General features: G+C 38.1%; 1 protein-coding gene across 1 annotated transcript in view; it reads left to right on the forward strand.

Annotated features, from left to right (window-relative positions):
* Positions 1-2,672: 2,672 nt before the first annotated feature.
* The window catches only part of LOC126259771 (probable 28S ribosomal protein S16, mitochondrial), a 47,751-nt gene continuing 35,506 nt past the window's right edge, over positions 2,673-14,917 (forward strand). Inside the window, exon 1 of the mRNA XM_049956774.1 lies at positions 2,673-2,865. Within this exon, the coding sequence (XP_049812731.1) occupies positions 2,752-2,865 (114 nt within the window). The 5' untranslated portion in view covers positions 2,673-2,751. The remainder of the gene's footprint in view (positions 2,866-14,917) is intronic.

Consider the following 14,917-nt stretch of genomic DNA (forward strand, 5'->3'; position numbering starts at 1 on the left):
CAGGAAATTTTCCTTTTGGCGTATTTAAGACTCTTGTGACTTCCAGGGCCTTCAGTTGGATTATTTCTGATGAAATTGGCATTCTGTCTTTCCTCTTATCTTGCACATAGCTGAGAACCTCAGCTTCAAGTTCTGGATATTTTCAAATTTCGATTCCCTGGATAATTTTCTCGTTTTTCTTTCTAAGCAATGGAACATCGCACATTACATTTGTAAACTGCATACCTTCTTCTGGCCTCTCTGTTGGTTGTGGTTTTGGCATAATGCACAATTCTAAGTTTGAAGCATTACATCGTAACTGCGCCGAATTCCTTGGCCATTTATATTGGCATAAAGCAGGTTTCCTCACCAATATCCAACTGAAACTTAATTACAAGCTAGCAAAACAATATTTGTAGACCTGCTCAAATGCTCACATCAAAAAAACCCATGAAAAGTTTTCACTGTTGCGTAATAAAATGTTTGCCACCTGTATCAGTGAAAGGCACTATCTGTGCTGTGAAAATTAGTACAATTTTTCTTTTACAGCAGGTATGTATTAAGATAAGGTAGCAGATATAAGCCACATACTAACTTTTTGAAGATGGAATTTAGAATAATATTGCAGCTTATTTTCACACCAATATGATACTTAATTTTTATGTTTATTTTCTTTGTCACTTGCTAAATAACAATTTTGTAATAGTACCATACAGCCACTCATATTACATGTTTAATACATTGCAAATATTAATGACAAAATAATATATATTTTTTAATATTCCTTTCTTGAATGTTGAAATATCGCAGATTTAACCTTGCTGTAATTTGAGCTGAAATTTATACGTTGTCATTTATACATACATAGAGTGTTCATTTCAACTAAAGACATTGAAATATCTCGAAAACTACACATCATACAAAAAAATTATAATTCCAATTTGTTTGTCTTGGAGGGCAACATCCAATGATACTACACTCTACCCACCACTTCATTCCATGTGTGGGTGGTAGGGGAGCTACTTTGAAATCTTCAATGAGAATACTCCCCATTTTTATTGCAGATTACAATTCTATAGCAAGTCTACATACCTATTGTCTGAAGTATTTTCGTCGTTTCGCCATAGATGGCGCTGTAATTGGAAGCATAGAAATGTGTACATAATACTAATTTACAACATGCTGCTCAATGGCCCCTGATTGTCCAGTGGCACCCCCACCTCTTTGCTGCAAGTGTAGGACAGGCCAGTATTTCATAATGTCTAAGTGGAAATTCCATTCGCAATGTTACATTGCTGTATCGAAGAGGGGGCTACTTGTTACCGCACCTTCGCTGTGTAGCAATCTACGACGTATCATGAAAGGCAGTACACTGTGACCAGAGCTCACATACCATGCAGACATAGAACAGATAGCAGGTCTAAACACTACAATACTTGCACAGTGTTTGTTGCCTGCACATCTACCTATCATTTGGAAAACAGTTGTGTAGGTGGACGATGAATGTTGTAACTACAGAACAAAAAAAATGGAAATGAATCTATCTTACAGAGAACATAGAGAAATGTTGAGACTGTTGCTGCCTTGTATGCTTTCCAGACAAAGCTCACTCTCGTTTGTTCTTTTACAAGATTGTGAACGCCTTTATGCCTGATGGCAGCGTACGAACCAGCAAAAGGAAACGAAGCAAACGTGTTACAGGAGAAGCTAATGAAATAGCTGTACTAGCAGCAGTGCAGCACACTCACGAGATAAGTGCCTGGCAATTACACTGCTTTTCCAGTATGTCTGTACGTAGTACTATCACAATACTGCATCATCATAAGTATCATCCATACCATGCGCCACTGCATCAAGAACTTCATGACGCCAATTCGCATAACTAGCTAGTGCTTTGTGAATGGGAACATCAACAAAAGTAAACAACCACAACATACTTTACCGAGGTACTATTTTCCGACGAGTCTACATTCACAAATGGTAGGTCCTGAGTTCGAGTCCCAGTCCAGCACACAATTTTAATATTCCAGGAAGTTTAATATCATGCACACTCCGATGCAGAGTGAAGATCCCATTCTGGAAACTGTATTTTTCTCCCTCGTTGCAGATGACAGTTTTACTGTAGAAAAAGCTTTTTAAGTCAAAATTGCTTGGTCAATTTATGTTCATATTTACACACAGTGTAAGATTTTTCTTTGTCCTGCACTGCAAAACCTAAATCAGTTTTAGATTTTAGATAATGGTCTCTGTTGTGGAAAAACTATAGGTAACATATCGAAGTCCTCACGAAACTGTCTAAAAGTGTAACGAAACAAAAGAAACAATAAAAATACTGGTTAATAGTAGATTAACTTCCGATGTTAGAAGACGACGCCACTCTCCCTCTCATCATCAACACTTAGTTGCCAAGAAACATTGAACTCTGCTTTCCCCTGCTGTGCTGACCATCCAACTCGACATGTAATGCTATTTAACAACGTATATTGGTAAAACTGATTACTTTATTAACTTTATACCTCGTGTGGTAATTCATGCACTTAATATAAAAGATATTATGTCACAAAATGTAACTTTTGCTTGTAAACTGACGAATATTTGCCAGAGGCCAAATCTTCGTAGGGCCAAACAAAATAATAATAATAATAACTATGATCAGAGATTAGAAATATATATACTATTTATCTGTGGTCACAGATATACTTAGTAGAATGTTTACTACTTAAAAGAAACTTTTGTTGATCAACAAACCCGGTTATTGATTAGATATACAGAATGGTGTTTCCGGCTAGCGGTGGTGCTAAGTTTTTAGCTGACAGCGCTAAAGTAATAAGATTTGCCCGCCAAGGCTGTACAAACAGGCCTTTTTTCCATATTGTAGTGATGGAGGTAAGCATTAATTATGATTATAGGGAGATATCCTTCCAAAAACGTCTGTAATGTGCTTGTCATCAAGGAATTACTCTTCCCAGTTTCTCACTTTTTGCGCCCAGTCACTTTTGTCCGCTAGTGATTAACAACGAATGAAGAAACTAATTTTATAGACTTTTGCATAAACTAGTAACGCGTCCACGTAGAATTCCTGCATCTATTAGCCCTTCTTCGAGCAGAAGTATTCATATCCATCATCAGTTTCACGGAAGACGAAAACAAGTTACTGATGATATCTAACGAAATATTGTGTGTCTTGGGATCGTGGTGTGTCTTCTTTTACTATTATATTTACCTTGTCCCCATCTTGCAAAAGATATACATGTTATGTACTGTGAGAATTTGGTCTTGGTTGGTCTTTGTAGGCTGGCTTTACTTACTTCACGTTTTGTTTACGTCCTACTGCGTCACATGCATTTTTACCATGGCAAGATGCAAAAAGGTGCCATTCAGCCTCCAACCCAACGTCTACTTTGTGGCTGCACACATTTGAAAAATTATTTTTGTTCTTATACTGACTACCACTTCCATCTGAAAAGCATATCAGCTTCTAACCTTGGGAAAATTTCCTTATATGTAATTTATTACATACTTTTGAAACACATGTACAGCCAAAGTGTTGTGCTCCAAGTAGCCGCTTAGAATGCAAATTGAAGAACTGCAAACTTCATCTTTTTCATTTTTAAAGTAGACAATATATGGATGCACTGTTCCCTGGTCATTGACCCAGTAGTACCGTTGTATTGCACCCTGAATCACAAATGAAAAATTTTCAGCAAAATCAGCTAGCACTATGCATTCAGTTTCATGAAGTTGCGCTTTTCTATCCTTCAAAAACTTACTTTGGATTGTAGAAACATAGTGGTGACTTTTGAGTTTTTGTAAGTTATCAGTTAAAGATTCCAAGTACTCTTCCTCAGATCTAACCACTGTTATCACTTCTGCCCTGTCAGTTGTGACCCACTGTTTATAGGTAATACCGTCTGGCATTTCTGGCCCTTACCAGGGCATTTATAACACAAACTCATCATGCAGTCATAACTGTTAGTGTCACAGACCATTAAATCTAGTAACTATTTGTAGTTATGATCACTGGTTTTTGCACCAGCAATCATCAGTTTGACATTTTGATGATATAAGCAAACACATACGGAGTGTGTCCCCGAGGATCCAGCCAAAATACACCACTTAGGGGAGAGGTCACAAAATTTTTACATTCCAATTTTGCATTCAGGATGAGAATTTTTGAAAGCTACATAAAGTTCATTTAAATTTGACAGTACTAGTTGTTCCTGCTTTGTTACTTTAACTCCATTTATAACAACTCTTGTGCTATCTTTGCAACCTGGGCACATTCTACTGTCTTTATCATCTTCAAAAAACTGCTGGCTCTATTTAATTGTTTCTTTACTTATACCTACACCTTTCTTCTTTCTTAAAACTGTAAAAATGCCGTGCTCTTTCACTATTTTTTGGGTTAGTTTAACCAAACAATGAGAAATGTTGAATTCATGAACTATTTTTTCTCTTGACCGTGAGTAAGAGAGCAAACTTAAAATTTTAACTTTTTTCTCATTAGATGTCACTGAACATTTAATCTCTTTGTTAAGCTCAAATATTCAGTGTCAGATCATGCTGGTGGTAGGTTTTCTTCTTCTTTAGACATAATGTTGGTATCTGTATTATTGAAGCATGATTCCAAGTCTTTTTCTAATTTCGTCTGAAATTTGTTGTACCTTATTTTCAATAGCTGCTTTTCTTTTTCTGCTACTTAATTTTATTATTTTCGAAGCAGGAGATACATCTAACTAAGAATAAACAACAGATATGCTAACAGCTTCGTTATTAGGATTATAAATGTCATTAACAAGGTTTCATGATTCTGGCTCTGGATTCACAACAAATATTTTTGAGTAACAGTTTGGGCACAAGGAATTTTCAGGAATCACATTACGTTTCACTTGGGAAGCTGTTTCACTCTCACATGACAAGGACAAATGTTCAAGTTTTATTTCCCTCGAACATTTAGTAGGCCTAATAGGCTTTTTATGAACTTTAAGTGGATCACAGCACTATCTTCCAAAAATGTGGTTGTACTTCAGAACATATTTCTTCTCATGATACTCACACACTGATGTTACAGAAGAAATTACTCGAAATTTAAACAAAGTTTGTCTATCAAAGTCATTGCCATCTGTCCAACAGAACACTCTTTATCCATGTTATTGCATTCCAATTAATCTCTCAAAATTAATTACAAATTACACAGAGCACAAAGCACATAACACATTTTACACTCTCGATGAAGTATTTACATCCACTCTAATAGAGGTTTCAGAACAGACTGACTCCAACAGTGCCACACCCAGCAATAATGTACTTCTACAGTGCCACATCCAGTAATAATGTACTTCTTTATTGGCAGTAAACCGAAACGTAAATGGGCATTTTTATGACCATAGAACAAAAGCGAATGCTCCTATTGTTTAATATTGCATTATTAAAAATAAATAAACTAAATGAATATTGGTTGATAGTGTTAACTAAATATATGTCACAATTAAATTTTATTACAATGAAACAATAAATCATTTAAATAGCAACAGCCATAAGATCAGTTATAGAGTAATGTGAATTATTTCAGACTCATTTTCAAAAATTCATATTTTTATTCACAGTCAAATATCAATGTTGAAATTTTTGCAGTACGTTGCTGTCATATAGGTATACAAAGTGTGCAAAAATCATGTTTTTATATTCAGTCCCACCTGAGATAACTAACCCCAAACTTAACAAAAAATGAAAATTTTAAAATTTCAAAAATTCATAAAAAAATGTATGAGGCTAGTAGTGTATGATATCTAACTGTAGGAAAAAAATAGACCCTCATAAATCACTCCTTGTTTATTATTTTGGGCCTAAAAAGTAGGCCAGCCGCTGTGGCCCAGCAGTTCTAGGCACTTCAGTCCGGAACCGTGCTGCTGCTACAGTTGCAGGTTCGAATCCTGCCTCGGGCATGGATGTGTATGATGTCCTTAGGTTAGTTAGGTTTAAGTAGATCTAAGTCTAGGGTACTGATGACCTCAGCTGTTCAAGTTCCTTAGTGCTTAGAGCCATTTGAACCTAACAAGGGGATTTTTGAAAATTTGGGTACCAAACTTTGGAGGTCATTTTGACTAGTTATTTTTGGATTTAAGGTATTTTGTGTAATATACAATGTTGCAGAGGACACTTTTCTAAAAGCAATCATGTCAATTGCAATGTTGTAACTTAACCAAGTGCAGAGATATTCAAATTTTCGCTAATGTCTTCAGACTGAAAAATCGTCGTGCGTGTACAAATAAAAATGGTCGCCATCCAGTAAAGGTGCAAGATAAATTATTAAAAAAAACTGTTTTGAACTTCTCTAATATGGAGCAATCACATATAAAAAAAATTAAAATATTTAAAAATGGTCAAGCAACCGTCACTGGACCACTTCATATGGATTGACCCAAATCCTTGTTACTATGTGTATAATTTACATCTGCTGATCAGCAGTAAGAAGCACATGCACTGAAGTGCAAGGGAGGAAACATTCCTCTTTTCTTATTCCCACTCCCAGTAGAACATCGTAGCCATCAACTGACCTACCGTCTGCAAACTGTGTCTCTCTGAGATGTTTGAAGATTTTGTCTGGGTCAGCAATTTAAATGATGACATGCCTACATCAGCTTATTTAGTCATTTGTTGATAGCACATGTAATAGCTTCATCCTCAACAATACGTGAAACAGTTTTAAATGATGGAAAGAAAAATCACTTCATTCAGTATATAATTAAATGAACATTTTAACTTTGGTTTACCCCCAGAGATATGTCTTCACTTACCCATGGGGGAGGGGTACTCTTCGCCGGTATAATGTAGCATTACTTTAGTTTAACTGATGAAAGTACTGCAGGTTGTTTTCACTCTGAAGAATGAATGGATAGCTCAGTCAGATAAAACATTAAAGAGAGGTTTCAGTTGAAAGAAAAATTACAAACTGTTTTCACTTGAGAAGAAAAACCCTTAGACTGCTTATGTGAATGTAGGCTTTCCCAGAGTATACTGCTGATGAAATCTTCTTGGGCTTCCATATGGGTAGCTGTGTCAAAAATCCGCAACATTTCGATGAGTGTCATTCTCATCATCTACACCAGAAGATGATGAGAATGACACTCATTGAAATGTCGCAGATTTTTGACGCACCTACCCGGATGGAAGCCCGAGAAGATTTCATCACCACAGACTGCTTTCACTCAAAAAAAATTAATGAATATTAATCCAGCAACTGACTGTCCGGATTCGAATCTGAGATATCCTGCTTACTAGGCAGGTGGCAGGTGTGGTAACCACTGCACCATCTGGGACGCAGCATTATCGCAACTGCGTGGACTGTTTAGTAAGTTGGAGATCCCAAGTTCGAATCCCGGTCTGGTACACATTTTCGGTCGTCACTGCTGATTCTGCTTAATGTCGCACTGCAGCTGGCAGATTCCTCTTCTATTTACATACAGTGTTTCACAGCTGTGGGATCTGCATGGTATCTGTTCTTTCAAAGGAACAGACACCATGCAGTCATAAAATTGATAAGCCTGGCTGGGCTATGGATTCGCTTTCTTCAATGTGAATGCACCAAAAAGCCTGACCTCCTATGGGAATCTCTGAGTACCGAACAGGAGTAGGCTATAATAGACAGGGACAGTAGATGGGTGGTGCTCAGTGGGAGTACGGATTGGCTGTGAGGCATACTGAGATGGCCCACGCAGTTGCAATAATGCTGGATAAGGCAGTGATTACAGCATCTGCCTAGTAAGGAGGAGAACCCAGTCTGGTACACATTTTTGTTCGTTGCTGCTGATTCCGACTAATGACCCGCTGCAGCTGACAGCAGTGCCCTCCTTCCACTTACATACTGTTTTCATTCTGTTGCTGCCACAGACTGCTTTCACTTGGGGGTGGGGCGGAGAGAGGGAGGAAACAAACGAATAGCAATCCAACCGACATGTAAAACTTCAACCGACTGACTCAGTTGTTTTCATTCTGTTACTCATTCAAAAGAGTGAATGAGTAGTCCAATGAACTGAATCGATTGTTTTTATTCGGTCGCTTCCCCACACTATTTCCAGTCAAAAGAATGAATGAATAATTCAACCAATAAGTAACACAACAACTGAATAAGTTGATTGTTTTACAACAACCAAATGAATCAATCTTTTTCATTCAATTGTTCCTATCACTACATGTTGATGCTTATATGTCCGCATTGGAGTCATGCTGTATTGCATATATGCGTCATCAACATTCTCAAATGGAAACATTTTCATTGCCTCTTATATGACAATATAATTGGGGAATATAAGTACTAGGACAATGAGGTTGTCTCCGAAGTCTTCAGTTACACCAGGGGCAGAGTCTGGAAGTTGATATAAGATCCAATTACTAGTTCATTCTTGATATGAAACTTGTCCAAACAATGTTGCCTGCAGCTTTACTGTCGCGGTGGATTTGAATACCTTGTCTGCTGCTACAAACACCATCTTCATTTTCTATTAGCCTAGCCTTTTGCAATACATTTAGATTTATCTGAAAATTGCACTGCTATTGATCTTTGGGTTCCAGCGAGCTTTCTGTACCTAGTATTATGTGTGTGCGCTACTGTGTTTTGTGAACATTTCAAGCTGTGGCACTTTTGTTGCAAATCCTTCGGCATTTGATCAGAAAGATTTTAATGGTGTAACTTGTGTGAAGTATTTCTTTGGATCCTACACTAATATTTTGGGGTCCCCTAGATTGGATGGAGACTTGGCTAATCTGTAAAACCCAAGAGTGTACCCCACGGTAGTAGTCTAGTGCACATCTTTCCCATTTAGGGGGCTGTACTGTTCTGAAACCTATAGGACAAGTCTAGGTAGCTGCAGCCCACCTTGTCACTGTCTCTGGCTCAAGCCTCCCACTTGATTTAGAATGAGGAGGTGACAGTCAGTTCCGTGGATAATGCTGCAGATTGTGAATCTCGTTGAAATTCCAAGTGAGGCTGGTCTTCTCTAACTTCTCTCTGAGTCTGTGGAATGATTAAAGCATAACTTCAGAGCTTAGACTACAAGCATAGTATTCTACACTTGGCTATACACTTTTCCATCAGAAGCTGTTGGAAAAACCCCTTCAGCACATTGACTGAGGTCTCCAGGCATAAATGCCGCATACACAAGGTGATACTTTCCATCTCTCACTGCCATTTCCCAGAGGAGTACCTTTATTTTCCTCATATTTGAACTTCTGATGTCTAATGGGCTGCTACCCTTTTCTGTTTGGCTCCACCTGAAATGAGCAAAAGCTGTCTTCCCAACAGATGAGTTGTGCGTTGCTGACTGTTTCAATTTCAGTGGAAGAAAGCATCTTGAATTTGGACTTAGGAAGATGGATGTAATACCCTGAGTTCTCCCTGCTCTCCGTTTCCCTTGTTCAGTACCTCTAGACCTACCACTGACACACTATTCACAGGTAAGTGGACGACTAGTGATAGGTACTGTGCTTTCTGTAGAGGAGACAATATACACAAGAGAGGGTAGTAGTTGGAGTACCTTTGAAATCCCTGCCATAAGTCTTGTACACAGGAGAGGATAGTAACTGGAGTACCTTTTTATCTGTGGCACATCTCTTATACACAGCAGAGATTAGTACTTGAAGTACCTTTGGTATCTTTGGCCCATGCTCTTGGAAGCCCTCGTAACACACCCATTTGTAGCAGCTTCCAATCGCCTGCAAGTAGTCAAGACATTTTACAGCTACTTATGCACGGAACTTAAATCATTCTGTGCCCAAGAACAGCATTTGCAATGGAGCTGCACTGTGGCTGGTGCAGTGTTTTACAGAACAGCAAACAAATGGCTTTAAATTTGTTATATTACAACAATTACCAGTTCCCTTTGGGAACTGAAGTGATTATCATCCATCCAACTTGTTTCTGTTGTGACAAGAGAAGAATCTGGAATAAAATTTAATGAGTCCTTGAGACTATTTGAAACTTTAAATCTCATACTTTTTTCCTCTTTTACTCATTTGCTAATGGAGAAACCAGGCATTGCCCAGGTACTTATTTATAGCTGTGTGTCCATGCCTGTAACATATAGCATCTGGCCTTGTGCTTAATGTTTATGATGTCATACCTCCTGAACTACATATCATACAGTGATATAATTTTGTAGGTACATTCAGCAGCATATGTGGATACTGTCTACAAAATTTGTTGCAAATGGAGGTAGTAGCAATGAAGAAATAAATTTAAACGTCTTGCGTGATGCAGTAATTTTTTTAACACATCTAATTGTTTATAACATCATATCTCCTGAACTATATGTCTTACAGATATATAATTTTGTAATTACACTCAGTGGTATATGTGCATATTGTCTGTTAAATATGCCACGGATACATTTGGTAGTAAAGAAGTAATGAATTATAATGTCATGCCTCATGTGGTAGTTTTAGAGCATGAACAGCGAAAAAGTAGTAAGCAATAAACATTTTTCCTTTCTTCATTTCGTAGGGTTTGTCAGTGAGGGGAAAAATGTTAAAGCTTTGCAATTATGTGTAAAGTTCGTCGCAAGTCGCTAACTGCTCTCATTTGCAAATTCTGGGTGAATAAAGCCTGGGAATTCAGCATCACAGGCCACACTTCATTTTCATCCCCACCTGTTTGGTAGATAAGCGGTTCTTACCCCCACGGCGATTGTTGATTGATGTATACCAAGTTTGGTGGAAATATGTCCAGTAGCATAAGAGGAGCTGTGGAACAGATACATATGCAAACATATGGAAAATCCAGGATGGAATGTACCAATATTACGAGAAGGAAAGTTGCTACACACCATACAGCGGAGATGCTGAGTCGCAGATAGGGGGATGGGGAAACAACAACACCTCTCACAATTAAAGCTTTCGGCCATTAAGGCCTTCGTCAGCAGTAGACACACACATATGTGCGCGTACACGCACACACACAACTCACACGGACACAGTCGTGTGTGGGAGTTGCATGCGCATGTGTGTGTATGTGTGTCTGTTGTTGACGAAGGCCTTAATGGCAGAAATCTTTAATTGTGAGTGTCTTTTTGTTGTGCCTACAGTGACTCAGCATCTCCACTATTTGGTGAGTAGCAACTGCTCTTCTCATAATATTGTTAAGTGCAAACATATATTTTTATACTATGTATGGATATTTATTTATTGTTTTGTTTCACTCCCCTGGACTCTTTAGCTATAGAATTTTTGAACAAGCAGGGCAAGAGCTTATATTTAGTCAACAATTTTGCTATTTCAGAACAACAGTGGGTGGAAATCTTAAAATGAGCTGAAATTGGGCAGCTAAAGTCTTGCACGGAGTTTAGGTTACACACAACAACTGAATCCATGTTGGATCATGTGTTAAAAATTTGCGACCTCACTAATGTGAGTAAGATAGTTCTATTAAATGAACTGAATCCATGAAGTAAAACTTTTTGAGTTGTAGGCAGTTAGAACTAAATAGATGTTAGATAAATGGAGACTCTTGCTGTCATTTTTCTGGGTTCCCATTTCATTAGACAGCACATTTTTAGCTATAATACTTGATAATTTTTCATGGCTCGGATTTGGAATGAATGTATACAAAGAAAGGCAGCATAAGCGGTGCTAGGTTTTATTTGACAAGTGGGAGAAAGACAGAAATGTTAAATAAAACCTGAACTGGCAGAAACTTGTAGATAGTTAGCGAAGAGTTCTTGTAGATAGTTGCCACCTATCCCACATCAGCCCACTAGTTCCTATATTCCCCTCATTGATCTCTGTGTTGCCGTCTGTCAGGAGGTGGTGTCACTTTGACATTGCCATTGGTCCTCCTTTCATGGGAATAAGCTACGGATTATTAACCCGCACCCAGCGGCTTGGACGACCTCCTCTCGCCCCTCCCACCAGGAGGAGGTCATTTTAACTAGGCTGCATATTGAGCACTGCCTTCTACCCATCGACATTTGTTAAGTGGCACTCCCCCACCACTTTGTACACATTGTCCCCAAGTTTCAGCAGTCTACCACTTCCTGACGGAATACCCATTTTTTAACCGTTTATGTCCCCACTTGGGTTTGCTGTCTGGGATATCAGCCATTTTATCAAATGATGCGTGGGGCTGTCAACTGCGTTTTACTTTTTATCCGTTGTAGCAATAAGGCAAAGCAATTTAATTTTTAGTTCTGGACCTCCATTTCTGTATGGTGTCTTTTGTAGCCCTTTCTCCATGTCCCTGTTTTTAGCTGTCTTCTCTTACATCAATTGGGATTGATGTGTAATCGTTTTTTAATTCCTCTCTGTCTTCGTGTTCTATAGTTTTGACTTGGGCACATATGACTCTCATTGTTTTTGTGGCCTAAAAAAAACAAAACCTATCCCGCAAAAGCCTACTTAACAAAGTTTCATAAGTTGTCATGGATTTCACAGTAGTTTGAAGAATGTGGATATAAATGTAGATACATTGGAGGATGTTTGTTAATTTTGTGCGTAGTTGCTTGACATTTCATATTGTACCATGTCTGATCCTGTGGCTGTGTCATGGTCAGCAGGTGGCATAAATTGCAGCACTTGTGTAGTGAAAGGACAGCTATGTGCCTTTCAGTTATTACAGGAAAAGTCTAGACTGTTCTTCTCCATGAATTCGTGGTGGCGGTGGAATGTCTAATCCTGTCTCCTTCTACAGCTGTACTCTACAAACCACTGTGAAATGGATGGCAGAGGATACTTCCCATTGTACCAATTATTGTGGCTTTTCCCTGTTCCATTATTCATGTATTTTCCTTCCTGCTGTCTGTCCTATTGAAAGAGAAGGGGGATGTTGTAGGTGATCGTTTATCAGGACAGCAGTTATGAGACAAACTCCTGTTCCTTAAAATCCACTTAGCTGTTCTTTGCTTATGGTATAGAATACTTGACATTTGTTAGGAAATTTTCCTGGTCTATCACTACCTTAGGTTTGGCTTTATTCCTTTCTTCTGTTTAGTTCTTTTGGTTTTGTTTAAATCTTTTCAGTTCTGCCTTCCGTCTGATAGCAACACAAAATTATTTGCTCCACCAAAGGATAGACTTTCTTCTAGCAATGTTAGATGACTTTGACATTAGTACATCATCAATCAGAGTGGTACATCACATTTTTGGTGTAATTAGTTTGGTCCTTCTCACTGTTGTAATGTTGAAAAACAGTAACTTAACTGCAACTGCAGTTCATTCATTACTTATCTAAGCAGATTTCTTTTGGGTGTAGTTCTCTCTGCCAGACAGGAAAGATAATTGACAGATAGCTGGAGGGATGGCGAAATAGATAGATATACTTTTTGTTCCATAGAACCATGTGACGAGGTCCTCAAATATGTAAAGCATATTATAAAAGCAGAAATACAAAATGCAAATTTGATAATGGTGAATCCTAGGTGAATATAAACAATGGCAGAAATGAAGGCAACAGTTCACTGTATCTCGAGAATGTCATTGTGACTTAAGCTGACATTGGCTGCAATGTATTTATTTTTAAACTACAGGACTGATATCTGGCCTCATGCCCAGCTTCAGTGGGACAGTACAGAAGGTAGTTCAGAGTGTTAAAGTGTATATAGTTATGTACCTAAGTGAGCAGTTTTGTACAATATCTTGATATGGATATTTATATGACGAAAGGTTATATTTGTAGTCAGGGAGTCCAAGGAAGAATGGACAGTATTTGAAGCTATGACAGCAACAGTCATTAGAAGCAAAAAAGTGTAGCAAACATGTACTCTTAACATGCATATCTTAAGAGCTATGAGCCCTTGTTTATCTTCGATACTGTGTAACACCTCACGTCTCTTCTACTTAACTCGTAACTCCTAAGTGCCAAAACATTTTATATGCAGGGCATCAGCTGCTGCAGGTCATGATGAATGAAAATACTGCTCACAGCTGGTAAAACTTAGTTTTCATTGGCCACACTACTGGTTTTACGGCTTACAGCCACGTATTCAGGTTCACAGATTGAACACATTTACTGGCCATTCAATGCATGTGAAGTATCTATAAGAAAAGGAAATAGTGCTGAACACTAAAACCAATTTCGAAGATACGGCTAAAATATATTTAATGTTGGAAATAATCCAAGATGCTAGGTACAAATTAAAATGAACTTGGCAGGCCACTTTCTTACCATCACAAACTAGACACAGAAGGTGCAGCTTGCAAGAGTAGGCCCTACCAACCAGCCATGAGGAAGCACTGATTTCCCAGGTAAATACCACCATGTGGACACTGTGTTACAGTATAAATGTGACTAAGAGCACTGAGTTGTTCCCTTATGGTACAGTTAACAGTACAAGTTACAAAAGTTTGCCAAAATATTATGAGTCCAACTGAGTATTCAGTGTGTCCTGTATGTTACCTTTTTTGTATCTAAAAATTTCCACTTCCTCCAACACATTCAAAACCTGACCTTTTTTCTTTTCTTTGAAGGATTACAAGAGTTTCAGCAAGACTTGCTATGCTATGCCCCTCTTCCCGTAAGTGTGACATTAATGCAGATTTGGAATTTTTGAAATTAAGATATTTCTTGGAAACTTTTACTACAGGCTTTTTTGGAGGGGGGGTGGGGGGTGGAGGGGAGCCTATTCTTGAAAGCTGTGCCTTCCATGTCTGGTTTGTGACGCTAAGAAAGCAGCATACCTAGTTTATTCTAATTTGCAGTTACAGTTTTGCACTATTTCCAACTGTGTTTGAGCCATATCTTTGAAACTGGTTTTAGCATTCAGCACTGTTTCTTTTTCTTATAGGTACTTGCACATGCAATGAATGGCCAGTATATCAATTAGATTTACCTGGCAACGTTCGTCTGTTTAGTTTTTTTAAATACTTGCAGTATTTTCTGAATGGCAATACCTTGAATAAGAATGTTGTTTTCACCTTTGCTGGATTAATGGAATAATTTTTGTGAGTATAA

The sequence above is a fragment of the Schistocerca nitens genome, chromosome 5 (assembly GCF_023898315.1).
Source record: "Schistocerca nitens isolate TAMUIC-IGC-003100 chromosome 5, iqSchNite1.1, whole genome shotgun sequence".
Taxonomy (NCBI): domain Eukaryota; kingdom Metazoa; phylum Arthropoda; class Insecta; order Orthoptera; family Acrididae; genus Schistocerca; species Schistocerca nitens.